General features: G+C 43.0%; 1 protein-coding gene across 2 annotated transcripts in view; it reads left to right on the top strand.

Moving 5' to 3' along the window:
* LOC139570997 (spectrin beta chain, non-erythrocytic 1) overlaps positions 1 to 21,137 on the top strand; it is a 136,594-nt gene that overhangs the window by 79,421 nt on the left and 36,036 nt on the right. For both annotated transcript variants that reach the window (XM_071393429.1, XM_071393428.1), the window contains 2 exons: positions 1,862 to 2,035; positions 13,725 to 13,816. In XM_071393429.1, the coding sequence (XP_071249530.1) occupies positions 1,862 to 2,035; positions 13,725 to 13,816 (266 nt within the window). The remainder of the gene's footprint in view (positions 1 to 1,861; positions 2,036 to 13,724; positions 13,817 to 21,137) is intronic.

Genomic DNA, 21,137 nt, shown 5'->3' with positions numbered 1-21,137 from the left:
ATTAAATATGAAATGTTTAGTTTTCTTCCAGACCCCAAAAAATGAACAATTTTAATTTTGAGAGTGAAAACCAAAAATATATAAAACAGGAAAGATGTAACCGGGACCATAGTTTGGGAAAATACAAAACATAATTTTGGCAGGGAAAATCACAGATTTTATAGGACCCCCTTAGAGTTGTTTATTAACCATTATTTTACCGGGTATATTGATGGAAAACATAGTGCACTACTTTATCTTGTACACCAAGGACCCGGGAAAGAGTTGCAGGGGAGAGAAGATAAAAATGTGCCTATTTGAAAGCAAGAAAAAAATTAGTAATCTTTGTTGAGACTGGGTGTATTGATACATCATCCAAAGTGTAATGAATATCTTCACCATGCTCAAAAGGATATTCAATGTCCGGTAAAAAAGAAACGGGGAAAAAACAATCTATCAATAGGTTCCCTCCTTTGCAAAGCATTGGAAAACCTCCCTGGACTTTGGTTAAATCTGTGTTTGAAATTCACTGCTCGACTGGGGGACCTTTACGATAATTGTATATGTGGGGTACAGAGATGAGATAGTCATTAAAAAATGATGTTAAATACAATTATTGCACACAGAGTCCATGCAACTTATTATGTGACTTAAAAGCACATTTTTACTCCTGAACTTATTTAGTCTTGCCATAACAAAGTGGGTGAATACTTGACTGAAGACATTTCTGCTTTTCATTTTTCATTAATTTGTACAAATTCTGAAAAACATAATTCCACTTTTACATTATGGGGTATTTGATATATTAGGATCCCCATTAACCGACGCCAATGACGACAGCCAGGCTTACTGGGGTCCGACACATAACGAAAAATACATTACAGATGAAATACTTTACAATTTACATACATTTTAAAAACATTTACATGTAGTGTGCGTGTGTACATCGATCAGTTACACACATGTCAGTACATACACACAACAAGTAGGTCACATGGGGGAGAGGCGTTGTGCCGTGAAGTGTTGTTTTATTTGTTTTTTGAAACCAGGTTTGCTGTTCACTTGCCCTATATGATATGGAAGGGAGTTCCACACACTCATGGCTTTGAATAATACTGTACGTTTCCTTTAATTTGTTGGCCCTGGGGACTGTGAAAAGACCCCTGGTGGCATGGCTGGTGGGGGAAGTGTTTGTCAGTGCTGTGTAAGTTGACTATCCAAACAATTTGGGATTTTGCAACACATTGTTTATTATAAAAACAAGAGGTGATTCCGTCAGTCTTTCCTCAACTCTTAGCCAAGAGAGACTGGCATGCATAGTATTCATGTTTGCCCTCTGATTACAATGAAGAGTAAGACGTGCCGCTCTGTTCTGGGTCAGCTGCAGCTTAACTAGGTCTTTCTTTGGATAATAATCAAGATAAGATCAAACTAGAGCCTTGCTTTTTGGAGTGTGGTGTCATAAAAGCAGAGCATCTGCATCTCTTTACTATGGACAGACTTCTCCCCATCTTTACAACCATAGAATCTAAATGTTTACACCATGACAGTTTACAATCTAAGGTAACACCAAGTAATTTAGTCTCCTCAACAGCCACACCATTCACTGATTTCCCATAGATATGTCCCTGTATATAATGTACATTATTTTGTTGTTGTGTAATAGACACAGGAAAATCCTAAATCTGCCTACCTCAAGGATTAAATACGTCTGCTAAGTAGGTCATCAGCCCAGGGAGTCCTGCCTCAAGTTACAATATACAAAACCATACCGTTTAGATTGTTGGCAGTAGAATATCAGTTACATGAAGAGTTTGAGTGACACTAATGTAATTTGCCTGTGTTAATACCATCTATCCCACTCTTTCTTTCCCCTCTGCAGCCCAAGCCCACTAAGGGGCGCATGCGTATCCATTGCCTGGAGAACGTGGACAAGGCCCTGCAGTTCCTCAAGGAGCAGAGGGTCCATCTAGAAAACATGGGCTCCCATGACATCGTCGACGGCAACCACCGCCTCACCCTTGGCCTCATCTGGACCATCATCCTCCGCTTCCAGGTCAGCTGACCACCCAGTACTCCTCTCTCTTTTCTTGCACGCACGCTTTCGCTCTCTCATGTGCTAATCAGACATAGGCTTAAATACATGTGTATTTGGGTATCTGGTATTTAAAATACTTTTTTCAACAAGTATTTATTTGAGCATTTGAATGGTTATTTGTAAAAAACGGTATAATGTGAGAGTGCACAGTTGGTAAAGGGATTTCATTTTATACACATTTTTTTGTCTACTTAAATCCACAGATGAGGGTGAAAATGTACAGTAGATGGCAAGGAATGTGGGTGGGTGTGAGTAGGTGGCTTTAGTTGTTTATTTGTGTAGCCCTCTCTTCTGAGGGACCAGAGTTCATATCAGTTTGGACCCAGTATCTAGGTGCGTGGCAATAATAAGCTATGTGGTCTGTAAGCAGACAGCATGTGAAAAGGAGTGTGGACTGGGCGGGCCTAACCTTGAATAAAATAGTGCAGTGCCTTCACCTAGTAGGTGTTATAAACTGGGTGGTTCAAGCCCTGAATGCCGATTGGCTGACAGCTGTGGTATCAGACCGTATACCATGGGTATGACAAAAATGTATTTTTACAGCTCTAATTACATTGGTAGCCAGTTTATAATAGCAATAATGCACCTCAGGGGTTTGTAGTACAGTATATGGCCAAAATATACCACGGCTAAGGGCTATGTCCAGGCACTCCGTGTTGCGTCATGCTTAAGAACAGCCCTTAGCCGTGATATATTGGCCAAATACCACGCAAACAGGAAAACTCCCACCCAGAGGAAAACAGGCAGGAAAACTGAAATCAGTCTTACCTAATTTCTATCAGCATGTTACCAGTGCAACCAGAGGGAAAACAACTCTAGACCACCTTTACTCCACACACAGAAACGCATGCAAAGCTCTCCCCCCCCTCACTCAGTAGTGAGTGTTGCAACCGAGGACAGACCATTTTTACGGGCTTCAGCACTCGACGATCCCATTCTTTGAGCTTGTGTGGCCTACCACTTCGCGGCTGAGCCGCTGTTGCTCCTAGCCATTTCCACTTCACAATAACAGCACTTACAGTTGACCAGGGCAGCTCTAGCAGGGCAGAAATTTTACAAACTGACTTGTTGGAAAGGTGGCATCCTATGACCGTGCCACATTAAAAGTTACTGAGCTTTTAAGTACAAGCCATTCTACTGCCAATGTTAGGCTATGGAAATTGCAGAGCTGTATGCTCGATTTTTATACACCTGTTAGCAACGGGTGTGGCTAAATTGCAGAATCCACTCATTTGAATGGGTGTCCACATACTGGTGTACTTTTATATACTACATTTATTTGCAATGGTGAGCGAGTTACACAACTGTAACTCCTTGAAGCAACTAGTTAGCAAATGTTGATTGCTTGTAGTTTTTGTGAGTCTTCTCTCAAGCACATCACACTGTTGGCTAGCAATCGGTCCATCTCACAAATGCATCCCACATGCAACAATGTCAGCACACAGTAAATAATACAGTCCGTGCTAAAAAACAACAAAGTAACCAGGGGGTTACATACACCCCTCACAAAAGAAACTTCCCAACAAGTCCCTACACCTTTGACCTCAAAAGTATGAAATAGGTTATTATATACACAGAATTGTCAGTATGTCAGAGCTTGTCATCGTAAAAGTACACAGATACACATGTAAACATAGACCATGTTTCATCCAAGAAAAATAAAACCAAAAAGGGATGCTTCTCAAAACATCAGCACTACTTACACCTTTGTTACCCTTTTCATACCAAAGATGCTGCAAAATACCCATATACCTCAGTGTATTACAATAGGGTTGTGAGGTGTACCTAACTCATCACAAGACCGCTTAACTACTGGCAGTTCTGGGATGGCCCGAGTGTCCACTGTGGACCTGGAGGGCAGGACAGTTTCCTCCTTCAGGATCACTCTCCAGTTCATCTCCTGTGGCTCCTTTAGGTTTCGGGGCAAAAACTGTAGCCTCTGGATTTAGAAACTGCCTGGTGAGGTCATCCTCTGAATTGCTTTCTTCTGCCTCAGATCCATCCGACAACAAGGGGATGGGGACTGGATAGCAACGCTCCCTGTGGGCTGTTCGGTTCTCCTCCTCCTGTGACTCAGTGTTTGGAGTGGCCTTGCTGGCAGAGTTTCCTCTTGATCAGTGTGCTCCACTATCTGGCTAATGGGCAGCAGGTGGTTCCTGTGCAGGGTTTTCACTGGTCCATGGCCATTTTCCGGCTTTATCTGGTAGGTGGGTAGGCCTGGGAGCTTCTTTGAGATGAGGTATGGCTCAGTCTTACATCAGTTGGCTATCTTGTGCTTTCCGGGCACGCCAAAGTTTTGGAGGAGGACTCCAGGCTGGAGGTCTTAATGCTTCACCTTCTCCACATGAGCCTTCTTTGCAGCATTTTTCCACCCTGCAGCACTTCACGCAAGGTTGTACGCCTCATGTAGCTGGTCTTTGAGCTTGACTGTGTACTGCAGTTAGTCACTTGAAGGGCTTCCATCAGGGCTCACTCCGAAACACAGGTGGACTGGTAGCCTTAACTCTCTCCCAAACAAACATGAGGTGGTATGGTGAGAAACCAATGGAGTCGTTCTTCGTGCAGTTGTAAGCGTGCACAAGGTGAGCTATATGCTGGCTCCAGGTGGACTTCTGCTTGGACCCAGAGTGCCAAGCATGTTCAGCAGCATAGGGTTGAAGCGTTCCAACTTTGAGTTCCCTTGAGGACGATAGGGAGAGGTTATTGACTTCTTTACCCCCACAAGGGTTAGCATTTGGTGGATCAGTCGGCTCTCGAAGTATCTTCCTTGATTGTAGTGGACTCTTGTTGGTAGTTTATAGTGTACAAAGAACTTCTTCCACAAGTCTTTGGCCACTGTGCTTACAAGCTGGTCCTTGGTAGGGTATGCCTGGGCATAGTGGGTGAAGTGGTATGTAATGATGAGGATGTTGCTGATGTTTCTGCTGTCATGCTCCACTGTCAGGAAGTCGATGCAGACCAGCTCCATGGGTGATGTTGACTAGCTCAGCGGCCCATGGGGGTAGGGTCTTCCAATGGATACACCTTGCACAGTTCATGCAGTGTTGCTCAATGTCGCGAGGCCAGTAGAATCTTGCCTGGGCCAGTCCCATATCATCATGCAGTGACTTCATGACAGCATGGTGGTACTCTTGGGGCAGGACCAGCTGTCTCTGTCAAACTGAACGGGAGTTCTTGGGGTTCCTGTACAGCACTCCATCTCTGTGTGAGCATGTCCCATGACCCCAGGAGAATGGCTTCTTCTGGCTTTGTGTTTCTGCTTAGGAATGGCTCCTTTCTTAACCCCAGGGCCTTGCTGATGGTGGATATCACTGGGCGTTTTATCGCAGGGGCTGTACTCACACAAAACAATAAAAATGTTGTCATATTTAACTTTCAAGCTCATTTGAATTGGAAGAGGTAGCTATTGGTTGAGGCTTTACCATAAATTAGACCAATTAATCCACTTATGGAAGATGTTTGGAGATATGGACTATCCTGCTAGCATACAGTCACTGCTCTGCCTGTCCTGTCCTTTCCTCGCTCTGCATGCTCCGCCCGCCCGCTTCTGTAGAGTTTTTCGCGTTCATCTCATTCCCAGAGGTCTGTGCTCCTTAATTTGTCTATTACAGCTTTTTATCTTTAGCTTCCAAAAAACATTTATATTTTCTCCCACTGCGGTTTATTTATCTCTTCTTAGCTCACTGACTTTACATTGAATCTGTTCAGACTCCTCTTCTTCACTAATATATGCGCTCCATCTTAGCTGTGTAACATCCTCCCTACTCTAAAATTACCTTAGTTTTGCTCCACTGAGCTCTGAGAGCAGGAAGTAAGTCCTGTCCTTGTATGACCGGGTGCAGTCTGCTAAATGTCACTGGGATTAACTCTATGGCTCTGCCATTGGCTCAGATGACTGATTATTCGAGCCATCGCCATCCAAGCCATCACCCCTCCAAAACATATCCAAACTCATCCAGTTTCTCAGAAGGACATGTTGGCCTTGTCTCCTTTTATTTGACACCTGTTTGTAATTGGGGACCTTGGATTTAAACATCCTTTCCTTGTACAGCATGTTCCATTACCTCAGGAGAAAGGCTTCTTCTGGGTTTGTGTTTCTGCTTAGGAAGGGTTCCTTTCTTAACCCCAGGGCCTGGCTGACGGTGGATATCACTGGGTCCCAGAGCTGTGCGCATCGCAGATCCTCAGGACTCAGGCAGGATAGTCCATCCATCTTCAGAGCAGTAAATTTCATGAAAGCTTCAGGGACAGCCTCGGGCGGGGCTCCTATGTTCACAGTTGCCCTCTTAGAGATACTGTCTGAAGAGACTTTGGCAGTCATTACTCGGCAAATGGCTCTGACTCCCTTGATGAGGGGATTTCAACCCAGTCTCCATCCTCTTCAGCACTGATGTGTGAGCGTCCTGACAGGGCGTCGGCATCAATGTTCACTCGCCCTGGCCTGTACTGCAACTTGAACTCGTAGATGGTGAGAGTGGCCATCTACCTCTGGCCTGTGGCATTCAGCTTGGCAGTGGTTTGCACGTAGGTGAGGTGGTTATTGTCCGTGCGCACCAAGAGCTTTGCTCCGTACAGATAATCATGAAACTTGTCCGACATGGCCCACTTTAACCCCAGGAACTCAAGCTTGTGCGCTGAATAGTTATTCTCTCTCCTGGACAAGCACCGGCTTGCATAATCCACTGGTCTCCATCCCTCAGGGTACTCCTGGTACAACACTCCATCCAGTCCACTCAGACTGGTGTCGATTGTGCAAGACGTAGGGCTTCTCAGGGTCAGCAAATGCGAGCACATGTGAGCTGGTGAGGCATTCAATGATGTTCTGGAAGGCTCTCTCACACTCTGCTATCCATAGTTCTCTAAACAGCTCCTTCTCCTTTAGGTAGGTAACTCCAGGGGGAGTGATGGGCTTGCCATTTTTTGTCTTGGGGGCATAACTTCTGGACAGGGTATGCTTTCACGAACCTCCGGTAGTATCCGCAGAACCCAGAAATGACTGGAGGGCCTTGAGTTTTTCTGGTCCAGGACCTTCATCAGCCTTTCCTTATGTTCCTCCAAGGTTTTCCCAAACACGATGAGGTTGTCCAGGTAGACCAGCACACAAGGAGGTTCATGTAGCCAACAGCCTTCTCCATTAATAGTTGGAAAGTAGCTGGGGCTCCAGTGACTCCTTGAGGCATCCTCTCTAATTGGTAGAAACCAAGAGGGCAGATAAACACAGTCTTCTCCTTGTCGGCCTTGCGCATGGGGAACTGGTAATGGCCACTGTGGCGCATGGGGATCTGGTAATAGCCACTGTGGCGCATGGGGATCTGGTAATAGCCACTGTGATGGTCGAGGACGGAGAGCTACTTGATCCCTGACCGACAGTCCGTCAGCTCTCTCAAGTGTTTCCGAACATCTTCTACATCCGTGGGCGCCATACTTCTGAAACTCTCGCTCAATGGTCGTTCATTGGTGAGTCTGAGCATGTGTTCCACTCCACTTGCACAGCCCACCTCGTATTCGTTTAAAGAAAACACTTTGGCCCATTCCTTCAGTCTCATTTGCAACCGTTCTTTCCATTGTGGGGCAACCAGAGAGTTGCCGAAGTAAAGGAGGTCAGGGTTGAGGGTTTCTTCTTTACTGGTAACTTCTGTGTGGGTTAGGTGAGCTACTGGATGCAGTTCGGCCATCTTGAGATCGGGTTGTAGTGTGACTGCCTGAGTGCTTTCATTCTTCACCCTTAGAGTTATGCTGCTGCCATCTTCAGCAGGAACAGTAACCACACTGCTGGTTACCAGGACAGAAGCTGGCAGCTCACTCCTCTCAGCTGGTTCCACTAGCACAGTGCAGGGCCTCTCAGCAGAGTTGAACTTCATGTAAACCTCGATGTTGCCTTCAGCCAGGGTCACCTTCATTACTGCTATGGCAGACTTCAGTTATTCCACCTGTCTGCAGAGAGCTTTGATTTCAGCCCCAGCATTTGATGTTGGCTCTTTCTGAGGTTGGACTTGGGATACTGGGATTCTATGAGAGTGCTTCTCTTCTTCCCTCAGCATTTGCAGTCGAACTGGAAATGTGTGGCGGCCTCTCTTCTCTCTCTGTTGAAGATGCACCAGGATATCAGTGCTGTACATCACTCCCTTGATGATCTGGTTAACTTGTGCGACGTCGACCCTGGACTCACCAATGCCTCTTTTCACTCTGACCTTCTGTGACGACTTCTCTAGTCAAAGGAGGAAACCAGAGATCTTCTCTCCAGGTTTCTGTCGCAGGCCCTCAAACTCGTAATAGAGGTCCTCCCCTGAGTCTGCTGTGCCGTATGTGTGCTCCAGTATGTTCAATTAGTCCTCTACCAATGCATCTTTGTGGTTAGCTCTTAGCACTGTAGCCACACTCAGGGCAGGGGCCTTGAAACTCTTGATGAGTCTCTTTCTCTTCTCCTGGTTGGAGTATTGCCACTCAGGCAACATCTGGTTTACTTGTTCCATCCAGGAGTCTATGTCCTCTTCCCCAAGGGGCATATACACTGTGCCATTGAATGTCTGCAGTCTTCTGTACGGACTAGTAGTGAGATGTCATAGCTTCCTTCAGAACCTTCCCCATGGCTTCAATGATGTATTCAGGTCTTGAGGCTGTTGCTTGGGGTTTTACAAGGTTCTTCAGCTTGCTATCTGAGATCCACTCTCTCATCATGAAGGCCTGTAGTTTGTTTTTACTACGGGGTGCTGACATGGGGGGAATTTGGTTTTGGGTATTTGCTCAGGAGAGGGAGGAGCTACATTTCCTAGACAGATCAACTGCCAGTTGATGCCCTTTTCTTCATCTTCAACCAGAGTTTGCACACACTATGCAGTGAGATTCACAAACGTCTTAACTAAAACACTGGCCCACTTGGTTTGAGGATGTTGCATACAGTGTTTCACTTTAAGCAACCCAAACAACTCGAAGGCATCCAAAGCCCCTTCAATATCTGATGCTCCTTCTCCACTCCCACAACCATTAATGCCCTGATAGGATCAGTGTCCTCCCACTGGCTCCACTGTGTCAGCGTTTCCATATTCATCTCCATTCTCTTTCCCTCTGAGCTATTGGAACTCGCTGTTAAAATGAGAGGGTTCCCAAATGGCTTGATATCGCCTCTAATAGTTGGCCTTATGATAGGGGTCTTTTCAATGTTTTATATTCACTGTTCACTGCACTGCCTTCATGTACAGTCCTGTTGTTTAATCATTGCTCATCCATTATCTCAGGATCTCCTGTTAACCATCTCAGCAGTGCCTCCATTTGTAGCCCTCTCTTCTGAGGGACTGGAGTTCATGTCAGTTTGAACCTACAGTAGTATCTAGGTGTGTGGCAATAGAAAATGATGTGGTCTGTAAGCAGGCAGCATGTGAAAATCAGTGTGTGGACTGGGTGGGCCTAACCATAAATAAAATTGTCCAGTGCTTCCACCTAGTAGGTAATAAACCCTGAAGAATATATAGTTTACCCAGTAGGAAATATAATAGTGCCTTCAGAAAGTATCCACACCCCTTGACTTTTTCCACATTTTGTTGTGCTACAGCCTGAATTTAAAATGTATTACATTTAGATTTTGTGACACTGGCCAACACGCAATACCCCATAATGTCAAAGTGGAATTATGTTTTTAGATTTCTTTACAAATTAATAAAAAATGTATATCTTAAATGTCTTCAGTCAATAATTATTCAACCCCTTTGTTATGGCACGCCTAAACAAGTTGTGTGCAATAATAGTGTTTAACAGGATTTTTGAATGACTACCTCATCTCTGTACCACAGACATACAATTATGTGTAAGGTCCCTCAGTCAAGCAGTGAACAAAAACAGTTTTGACCACAAAGACCAGGGAGGTTTTCCAATGCCAATGCCTCACAAAGAAGGGCACCTATTGGTAGATGGGTAAAACAAAAGCAGACATTGAATATCCCTTTGAGCATGGTGAAGTTATTCATTAGACTTTGGATGGTGTATCAATACACCCAGTTACTACAAAGATACAGACGTCCTTCCTAACTCAGTTGGCGAAGAGGAAGGATGGTGACAACGGTGTCTTTAAAACAGTTTAGAGTTTAATGGCTATGATAGGAGAAAGCTGAAGATGGATCAACAACATTGTAATTACTCCACAGTACTAACCTAAATGACATAGTGAGAAGAAGGAAGCCTGTACAGAATAAAAATATTCCAAAACATGCATCCTGTTTGCAATAGAGCTAAGTACAGGCAAAATTCTAGAGGAAAACCTGGTTCCGTCAGCTTTCCTACAGACACTGGGAGACAAATTCACCTTTCAGCAGGACAATAACCTAAAACACAAGGCCAAATATACACTGGAGTTGCTTAGACAACATTGAATGTTCCTGAGTGGCCTAGTTACAGTTTTGACTTAAATCGTCTTGAAGATCTATGGCAAGACATGAAAATCACTGTCTAGCAATGACAGTACTTGAATAATTTTTTTAATAATGTGTAAATGATGCACAATCCAGGTGTGCAAAGATCTTAGACTTACTCAAAAAAGACTCACAGCTGTATTTGCTGCAACATGTGATTCTAACATATCAGGGGTGTGAATACTTATGTAAATGAGGTATTTCATTTTCAATATGAAAATGTCTAAAAACACGCGAGCAGTTTGGTCAGCATTTTAGCATACGGTCGAGAGGCAGAAAGAGCAGCCTGTTGATTACAGTTGATCCTCTCAGTCAGAGAAAGTTTATTTTGGATTTATTTTATTTAACCTTATTTTGTATGGGAGTCTTACTGAGACCAACGTCTCTTACAGATGAGCCCTGAATGACAAATTACAGAAAATACACATCAAAATGCAAGCAGAAAGAGAAACAGTCATCAAAAACAAACACATTCATCAGTAATAAGTGTTCAATCAGCTTTCTGAATTACACTAGAGGCAGCAGAATATCAAATGTTAGATAGGTTTTAAGATTGTTCCACAAATAAGGTGAAAGAAAGGTAAACCAGCTTTTAGTTAACTCCGTAGAGATCAAAGGAGTTTCCAGAGTTAACCATCCCTGAGACCGGGTGTGGGAACTCGTATGTCTAAAGTTCAGTAATGATGTTAGGTACAGTGGGACTTTTTGTAAAATAGCTTTTTAAATGAAAACATAGCAATGTATCAACCTGCGTGACATCAAAGAGGGCCAAACAACTTTCTGGTAGAGAATGCAGTGATGAGTACAAAAATTGTCACCCGTAATAAACTGCATCTGACGGCTTTAATGAAGTGGCAGCTGTTCATATAGATGATGTAGCCGTAGTCTAGGACCGATAGGAACGTCAACTGAATAATCTGCTTTCTACTATTTAGCGAGAGGCTTTCCACAAGTACAAGCCATAAATCCCTCGCTATCCTCACTGTGATCGGGGATGCTCAATTAAATGTTTATTATATACAGTTGAAGTTTACATACACTTAGGTAGGGTCATTAAAACTCGTTTTTCAACCACTCCACAAATTTCTTGTGAACAAACTATAGTTTTGGCAAGTCGGCTAGGACATCTACTTTGTGCGTGACACAAGTAATGTTTCCAACAATTGTTTACAGACAGGTTATTTCACTTATAATTCACTGTATCACAATTCCAGTGGGTCACAAGTTTACATACGCTAAGTTGACTGTGCCTTTAAACAGCTTGGAAAATTCCAGAAAATGATGTCATGGCTTTAGAAGCTTCTGACAGGCTAATTGACATCATTTGAGTCAATTGGAGGTGTACCTGTGGATGTATTTCAAGGCCTACCTTCAAACTCAGTGCCTCTTTGCTTGACATCATGGGAAAATCAATAGAAATCAGCCAAGACGTCAGAAAAGAAATTGTAGACCTCCACAAGTCTGGTTCATCCATGTGAGCAATTTCCAAATGCCTGAAGGTACCACGTTCAACTTTACAAACAATAGTACGCAAGTGTAAACACCATGGGACCACACAGCCGTCATACCGCTCAGGAAGGAGACACCTTCTGTCTCCTAGAGATGAAGGTACTTTTGTGCGAAAAGTGCAAATCAATCCCAGAACAATAGCAAAGGACCTTGTGAAGATGCTGGAGGAAACCGGTACAAAAGTATCTATATCCACAGTAAAACGAGTCCTATGTCGACATAACCTGAAAGGCCGCTCAGCAAGGAAGAAGCCACTGCTCCAAAACCGCCTTAAAAATGCCAGACTACAGTTTGCAACTGCACATGGGGACAAAGATCGTACTTTTAGGAGAAATGTCCTCTGGTCTGATGAAACAAAAATAGAACTGTTTGGCCATAATGACATCCTTATGTTTGGAGGAAAAGGGGTGAGGTTTGCAAGCCGAAGAACACCATCCCAACCGTGAAGCACAGGGGTGGCAGCATCATGTTGTGGGGGTGCTTTGCTGTAGGAGGGACTGGTGCACTTCACAAAATAGATGGCTCAATGAGGAAGGAAAATTCTGTGGATATATTGAAGCAACATCTCAAGACATCAGTCAGGAAGTTAAAGCTTGGTCGCAAATGGGTCTTCCAAATGTACAATGACCCCAAGCATACTTCCAAACTTGTGGCAAAATGGCTTAAGGACAACAAAGTCAATGTATTGGAGTGGCCATCACAAAGCTCTGACCTCAATCCTATAGAATATTTGTGGGCAGAACTGAAAAAGTGTGTGCGAGCAAGGAGGCCTACAAACCTGACTCAGTTACACCAGCTCTGTCAGAAGGAATGGGCCAAAATTCACCCAACTTATTGTGGGAAGCTTGTGGAAGGCTACCCGAAACGTTAGACACAAGTTAAACCATTTTAAAGGCAATGCTACCAAATACTAATTGAGTGTATGTAAACTTCTGACCCACTGGGAATGTGATGAAAGAAATAAATAAAAGCTAAAATAAATATTTCTCTCTACTATTATTGCCATTTCACATTCTTAAAATAAAGTGTTGATCCTAACTGACCTAAGACAGGGAATCTTAACAAGGATTAAATGTCAGGAATTGTAAAAAATTAGTTTAAATGTATTTGGCTAAGGTGTATGTAAACTTCCGACTTCAACTGTATACTACATTCATTTGCACTGATGAGTGAGTTACACAACTATAAACTGCTTGAAACAACTAGTTAGCAAATGTTGATAGCTTGTAGTTTTCATGAGTCTTCTCTCGCACTTTTCACACTGTTGCCTAGCAACCGGTCAGTCTCCCAAATATGACCAACATGCAACAATGTCAGCACACATTAAATAATACAGTCCCTGATAAAAAAGTAACCAGAGGGTTACATTTGTATATCAATAAAGTGCTAAGTGGTGTTTATGTCTGTGTTACCCAATGCAGGTGGGTGCATTTGTGTGTGTGTGTGTGTGTGTGTGTGTGTGTGTGTGTGTGTGTGTGTGTGTGTGTGTGTGTGTGTGTGTGTGTGTGTGTGTGTGTGTGTGTGTGTGTGTGTGTGTGTGTGTGTGTGTGTGTGTGTGTGTGTGTGTGTGTGTGTGTGTGTGTGTGTGTGTGTGTGTGTGTGTGTGTGTGTGTGTGTGTGTGTGTGTGTGTGTGTGTGTGTGTGTGTGTGTGTGTGTGGGAATAGTGGTAGGATCAGTCTTTGGGTCCTGCTGATGGCTGGCGTTGTGACCGTATTCTTTGATATGTGCTTGACAGATCCAGGACATCAGAGTGGAGACGGAGGATAACAAGGAGAAGAAGTCGGCTAAAGATGCTCTGCTGCTCTGGTGCCAGATGAAGACCGCAGGGTGAGTGTCTACACCACCACCAGCCTGAGGCTTACTGTATTCTACTATAGCGCAAAGTTTTCTTCTACACCTGCATTGTTTGCTGTTTGGGGTTTTAGGCTGAGTTTCTGTACAGCACTTTGAGATATCAGCTGATGTAAGAAGGGCTATATAAATACATTTGATTTGATTTGATTCAGAAACATCCTTGGGGGTTTTCCGGAAAGATGGTTTAACAAATTCAGGATTCCCTGAACATATCCGGCTTCTCTTAACCAGATAAGTGAGTCTGGGATTTCTTCCAGTTGCAAAAAATTGCAAGGCAATACACAGCATTTGTATAGCGGTCAATGGGAAACTGTGTTGGGTTACATTGCTACAGGTTAAGTTGACCAGATACATGATTGATTGTAAAAATAAAATAAAAAATAGGTTACCGTTCCAAAATAAGATCTTCAGAATGATCTAAAGGATCTATTCGAGGTCCAGTAATTCGTTCCATTTGTAATGCACAGCAAACAATGCAGGCTCCTATGTCAATTGGATTTTCCGTAAAGGGACCAGTCATGGTGTTGGACAAGGATCTGATTGGCGGAGAATCCCTGTCTTTATCCACCAGGACAGGCTAAAATCAAGTTAACCTAGGAGGTAACAAGTTTGCTTCAGAGCATTCATTGCCATGGTGTCTGATCAGGCTAAACGTCAAGCTCTCTTTCTGGAACTGTAAATTCTGAGTTAGCCAGATCTGTCAAATCAGAATTTGAGCAAACTCAATAATCCGTTTTTCTGGAACATCCGTCTGGTCAACAGATTATGGTCTACAGTTTGTGATAGAAAATATCAACATCATCAAGGGTATATGTGAGAAACATACACTATATATACAAAAGTATGTGGACACCCCTTCAAATTAGTGGATTCGGCTTTTTCAGCCACACCCGTTGAGGGCAGGTGGATAAAATCGAGCACACAGTTATGCAACCTCCATTGACAAACATTGGCAGTAGAATGGCCTTACTGAAGAGCTCAGTGACTTTCAACATGTCACCGTAATAGGATGCCACCTTTCCAACAAGTCAGTTCATCGTATTTCTACCCTGCTAAAGCTGCCCTGGTCCAATGTAAGTGCTGTTATTGTGAAGTGGGAACGGCTCAGCCGCGAAATGGTAGGCCATGCAGTCTCAACGAACGGGACCACTGAGTGCTGAAGCCCTTTAAAATCGTCTGTCCTCGGTTGCCACACCCACCACTGAGTTCCAAACTGCCTCTGGAAGCAACTTCAGCACACAAACTGTTCTTCGAGGAGCTTCATGAAATGGGTTTCCACAAGTAGCCACCAAGCGTCGACTGGAGTAGTATAAAACTCGCTGCCATTGGAGCAGTGGAAGCGCATTCTCTGGAGTGATGAATCACGCCTCACCATCTGGCAGTTCAACGGACGAATGTGGGTTTGACGGATGCCAGGAAAACGCTACCTGCCCCAATGCATCGTGTCAACTGTAAAGTTTGGTGGACGAGGAATAATGGTCTGGGGCTGTTTTTCAATGTTCGGGCTAGGCCCCTTAGTTCCAGTGAAGGGAAATCTTAACGCTACAGCATACAATGACATTCTAGACGATTCTGTGTTCCAACTTTGTGGCATCAGTTTGGGGAAGGCCCTTTCCTGTTTCAGCATGACAATGCCCCCGTGCACAAAGCGAGTTCCATACATAAATGGTTTGTCGAGATCGGTGTGGAAGAACTTGACTGGCCTGCACAGAGCCTTGACCTCAACCCCATCGAACACCTTTGGGGTGAATTGGAACGCCAACTGTGAGCCAGGCCTAATCGCCCAACATTAGTCCCCGATCTCACTAATGCTCGTGGCTGAATGGAAGCAAGTCCCCGTAGCAATGTTCCAACATCTAGTGGAAAGCAGTCCCAGAAGAGTGGAGGCTGTTATAACATCAAAGGGAGACCAACTTCATATTAATGCCCATGATTGTGGAATGAGATGTCCACATACCTTTGGCTCATGTCGTGTATATAGAACAATTTGGCCTGTCCCAGTATTTATGGGTGAGTCACAGCCGTCTCAGGCATCACATGGCCTTGAAAGAAAAGCATCTAAGATATTTCACGATCAATGCTGTGTTTAGCACAATTTATTTGATTAATTTGAATTAATTTCATTCATTGAAACTAAAGAGAATCTGTAGAGGAGCACAGGGCGGAAAGCAGAACAGATGAAGGGTTGTCCACCTAAAAAAAACACAAGAAAGAGGATTTCAACACCCACCATCTGAGATTGTTCTGAAAATGTTTCTGTAGTTAGTAACAGATACAATTAGCATTCGTAAAACATTATTTTGTTGAAATATAATTTGATCTCTGAGAAATTAAGCTAATTGGCCATTTTAATTTATTGGCCATTTTTAATTTATAGGATTCAGATAATATTCAATGAATATAGTAACCAACATCCGATTTGGACCAAACTTCTTCCTACCAATGAGTAAGACATGAGGAATCCCCCCAATAATGGTCAAAAGCCAACCACGGACCTGCCACACCCCATGCCAATCCCACCCCAACAACCAATATACATTATCAGTGTTTGACAAGTAGTATGAAGCTGTGGCTTGGAGTATTGCTTTTCCCCATACTATGAAATGTATTGCCTGTGATTCTGGTGATGGTCCCCCCCCCCCGTTCAGAAAAATATGCAATTGTTGTCGCTTGCATTATTTACCATAAAATACTGTGAAAGTACTAGGTTTTGACCACTAGATGCTGTTCTTGCTACTTTCACACTGTTTTATCCATTCTGCTGGTCTCTTGTGTTTATTAAATAGATAGATTTGCCTCATTAGATTTGGCTCTATAGGAAAATAAATAGTGTGGTCATCCATGAAAGCAATTCAGTTTGTCCTTCTCTTAGCAACCTAATGCTTCAACCCAACTCTCCTTGAATAGTCCAACAAGTGGCCGCTTTCTAAAAGGGCTAGGGACTATCACTAGGGATTCTGATAAAATAATTGCATGGCAGTCTTATTTTTTTAAATAAAGGTTTCAGGAAACTGCTCTATATGCATTGTGGTTAGTGACATTTACCATTTAAATACATCACAACTCAATATCAATTGTAAAATACCCCCCCCCCCCCCCCACCCCCCAACATAGTCTTTGAAAAAGTAATGCAACAATTTTTAGGACCGATGAAGCCCTGATGCAGAGGTGGCACCACAGGTCCCAGATTGGTGGGGCAAATTTGTTTTCCCTGGTGTCCGGAGCCTTTCCTAATCTGAAAACCTAACCAAGTATAAATCAGGACCCTATATGGTCTGACAGTGATTAATTAGTAGTTGTAAAAATGTATTTATAAGGGCAATGATGGGAGTGGGACCAGATTGACATTTGAGTCATTTAGCAGATGCTCTTATCCAGAGCAATTCAGGTTAAGTGCCTTGCTCAAGGGCACATCTGCAGATTTTTTCACCTAATCAGCTCGGGGATTCAACCATTGACCTTTCAGTTAATGGCCCAACGCTCTTAACTACTAACAGGTCACGTGGTTTTAAAGAAATTCTGGAAAAACTCCTGGCCCAAGGGGGGATGAAAACCCTGTCAAACTGCAGCAGCCTTGTACTTGTTAATATGAATTATATTTTAAAACGACACTTTCCTTTACACAGACACAACCACTGCAATTGGACAATAGAACTCACAGGGCTGAGCTTTCAGTATGCATGTTTGCATCATATAGGCCTATGCAACTGCAATTCAAAAGTAACTCAGAGTGTTTATATAATCAGTATTGTGTTTGATTACTTTCAGTTAATAATTTTGGATTATTAAGGTCAGCCTAGCCAGCCAGCCCTAGATTGAAAATAGCCTAAACCAAATTTGATCACATTTTCTCCTAACACAAATAAATGGGCTATAAATTGACTACATAACATGAACATTTTGTTTACCCTGGCCAGAGGGCAAGACGTTACAGGGCGCATTGGCAGTAGCCTAGTTGATCAGACTGAGAAATGTACTTGTTTTCTTCGCATACAGTTTAGGTGTTGCAGCTGCAACATTTCTGTGAAGAGTTCTTGCTTGTGTATGTCGGGAGTGATGTGTTATCACCTTTGCTAAATAAATACCGGAGGTCAGTGGAGCGGCACACGCTTTGCTAGACCTGTGATTTCCGTGAATCTCATTGGTCAAGACACAGAACAGAACACACAGAACCTACAGCACTCATATATAAAGGACAGAAATGCTTACATAGTGCACAAGATGACAAATCAAGTCTCGGGTTATGCAGTTCAAGTCCAAGATAAGTCATGAGTCATAGATAGAAAATAGCTTCCAACACTCTACTCAGCAAACTGGATGCAGTTTATCACAGTGCCATTCGTTTTGTTACTAAAGCACCTTATACGACCCACCACTGCGACCTGTATGCCCTAGTCGGCTGGCCCTCGCTACATGTTCGTCGTCAGACCCACTGGCTCCAGGTCATCTACAAGGCTATGCTAGGTAAAGTGCCGCCTTATCTCAGTTCACTGGTCACGATGGCTACACCCACCCGCAGCACGCGCTCCAGCAGGTGTATCTCACTGATCATCCCTAAAGCTAAAACCTCATTTGGACGCCTTTCCTTCCAGTTCTCTGCTGCCTGCGACTGGAACGAATTGCAAAAATCTCTGAAGTTGGAGACTTTTATCTCCCTCAACAACTTTAAAAATCTGCTATCCGAGCAGCTAACCGATCGCTGCAGCTGTACATAGTCCATCTGTAAACTACCCACCCAATTTACCTACCTCACCCCCCATACTGCTTTTAATTATTTACTTTTCTGCTCTTTTGCACACCAGTATCTCTTCTTGCACATGATCATCTGATGATTTATCACTCCAGTGTTAATCTGCTAAATTGTAATTATTCGATTTATTGCCTACCTCATGCCTTTTGCACACATTGTATATAGATTCTCTTTTTTTCTACCATGTTATTGACTTGTTTATTGTTTACTCCATGTGTAACTCTGTGTTGTCTGTTCACACTGCTATGCTTTATCTTGGCCAGATCGCAGTTGCAAATGAGAACTTGTTCTCAACTAGCCTACCTGGTTAAATAAAGGTGAAATAAAAAATAAAAAAATAAATAGATGCTGAAGTCAAAGTAAAGTGGCAAGTGGTTTTTCTTTTAGCCAAGTCATGTCTCAAGTCACAAAATCTGTCACGTGACTCAAGTCAACACTTCTGGTTTTACCATTGAAGACCATTAGAGACCATAATATTGGAACCATTAGAACTGATGTAGCCTTGTAGTTTGCTTGTTCACCATGAATGGTCCAATAGTAACTAATATAGACCTTTTTTGAAGGGAATAAACCACACGCAAAGGGGCCATTTCCTTGACACAGATTAAGCGTGAAAGAAGGACAAACTGATTTGCTTTCATGGAGGACTGGACAACGACCTGAATTGTTAGGATGACCACACAATGTATTTTCATCATGAGTCGAATCTATTCGTTTTCTACCAAAAATTGCAAAGGAAATGTTGTGACACGAGAAGCAGGAAAATGTATAAAAGAGTGTGGCGATATATCAAGAACAGCCGCATCTAGTGGTCAAAACTTTCTCACTATTTATGGTAAATAATGCAAGTGACTTCAATAACTAATTTCTCTGAACAGGGGGGAAAAAACATCACCAGATTCACAGGTAATACATTATATAGTATGTAGAAGCAATACTCCAAGCTGAAGTTTCATAGTCAAACATAGAGAACCGATACAGTATATTGGTTGCTGGGGTGGGATTGGCATGGGGTGTGTGCGGTCCGTAGGTAGCTTTTGACCATTTTTGGGGATTCCTCATGTCTTTATAGACTGACAACTCACACTAAATTCTTCAGCTCTGTCGTTTGCTGCATACTTTAGTCTGAGACTGCCATCATTGAAGTTGTTTGTGGTGATGAGGGGTGTTGTACAAAACAAAGTTTGTCTTCTCTAACCAATCAGAGTATCAAACCCGATGGCACATTTTCAAACCGGCGCTTTACCCATGTGTTCTGGCCCAACCCATCGGTTTCTGGACCAATCAGACAGCCCCGAATGTGTTCGCATTCGGTGAAGAGTCAAGGAGGTACTCGAATCCAGACCCATTACGGAGAACAAACTAACGTCCGTGGGTGTGGCATAGCATTTGGCCGGAGCAAGGAGTCTGGCAGCCAGGCAACATGTCTTACTCATTGGTAGGAAGAAGTTTGGTCCAAATCGGATGTTGGGTACTATAACTAACTATTGAATATTATCTGAATCCTATAAATTAAAATTGCCTATTTGGGTGCAATAAATTAGCTAAATTTCTCAGAGAACAAAATAATGTTTCAGGAATGCCAGTCTTAACTGTTTCTAACTATAAAAACCATTTCAGAACAATCTGAGATGGTGGGTGTCATGGCTTGCTCAAATGACATGGAACGACTCTGAAATCACACGAGGGTGTCACATCAGACATCACGGCCTAAATGTCAGGCTGTTTAAAACATCAGCAGCACTAACAGCCCCCGGGCTACATGCTGAATAAGTCAATTCACTCATTAACAAAGCTAACACTGCTAATGCCCAGCTTCAAATAGAATATGACACATAAGGGTAAAATCACTTTAATTAAACAGATTCTTAATAAAGAAAGGCATTGTGTTTGGTGTCAGTTGGAACTTATTTGGAACATGCGGTAGGTGGAACACATTTTCAAAAGCAATTTGTTTCATTGATGAGGGAGTTGGATGCAGGAGATTTGATTAGATTATTATTAGATGTTTGAAGAACAACAAAGGTCTCTCCAAATTGCCATCAAAGACTTATGTTGACGGACAATGTGAGTTTGTCGTTGAGTCAACAGTAGGCTCATACACAAGCAACATAGAGAGCAATAGTAATGGCTACTTTTTGTTGGCACTAACTCCATCATGGCTCGTTGCCCAAAGTCTATGGGCAAATGCATGGAGTTTCTGTAGAGTTTTTGGATAAATGCGAAAGTAAGGTCTGTGATAAACACAGACTTAGGAGATATTATACTGAACAAAAAATATTTATGCAACATGCAACAATTTCAAAGATTATACTGAGTTACAGTTCATTTAAGGAAATTAATTAATAAATTAGGCCCTAATCTATAGATTTCACATGTCTGGGCAGAGGTGCAGCCACAAGTGTGCCTGGGAGGGCATAGGCCACCCACTGGGGAGCCAGGCCCAGCCAATCAGAATGAGTTTTTCCCCACAAAAGGGCTTTATTACAGACAGTAATACTCCTCAGCACCCTATCAGATGATCCCACATCTGAAGAAGCCGGA

The sequence above is a fragment of the Salvelinus alpinus genome, chromosome 3 (assembly GCF_045679555.1).
Source record: "Salvelinus alpinus chromosome 3, SLU_Salpinus.1, whole genome shotgun sequence".
Taxonomy (NCBI): domain Eukaryota; kingdom Metazoa; phylum Chordata; class Actinopteri; order Salmoniformes; family Salmonidae; genus Salvelinus; species Salvelinus alpinus.
This window is presented reverse-complemented; position numbering and strand designations above follow the sequence as displayed.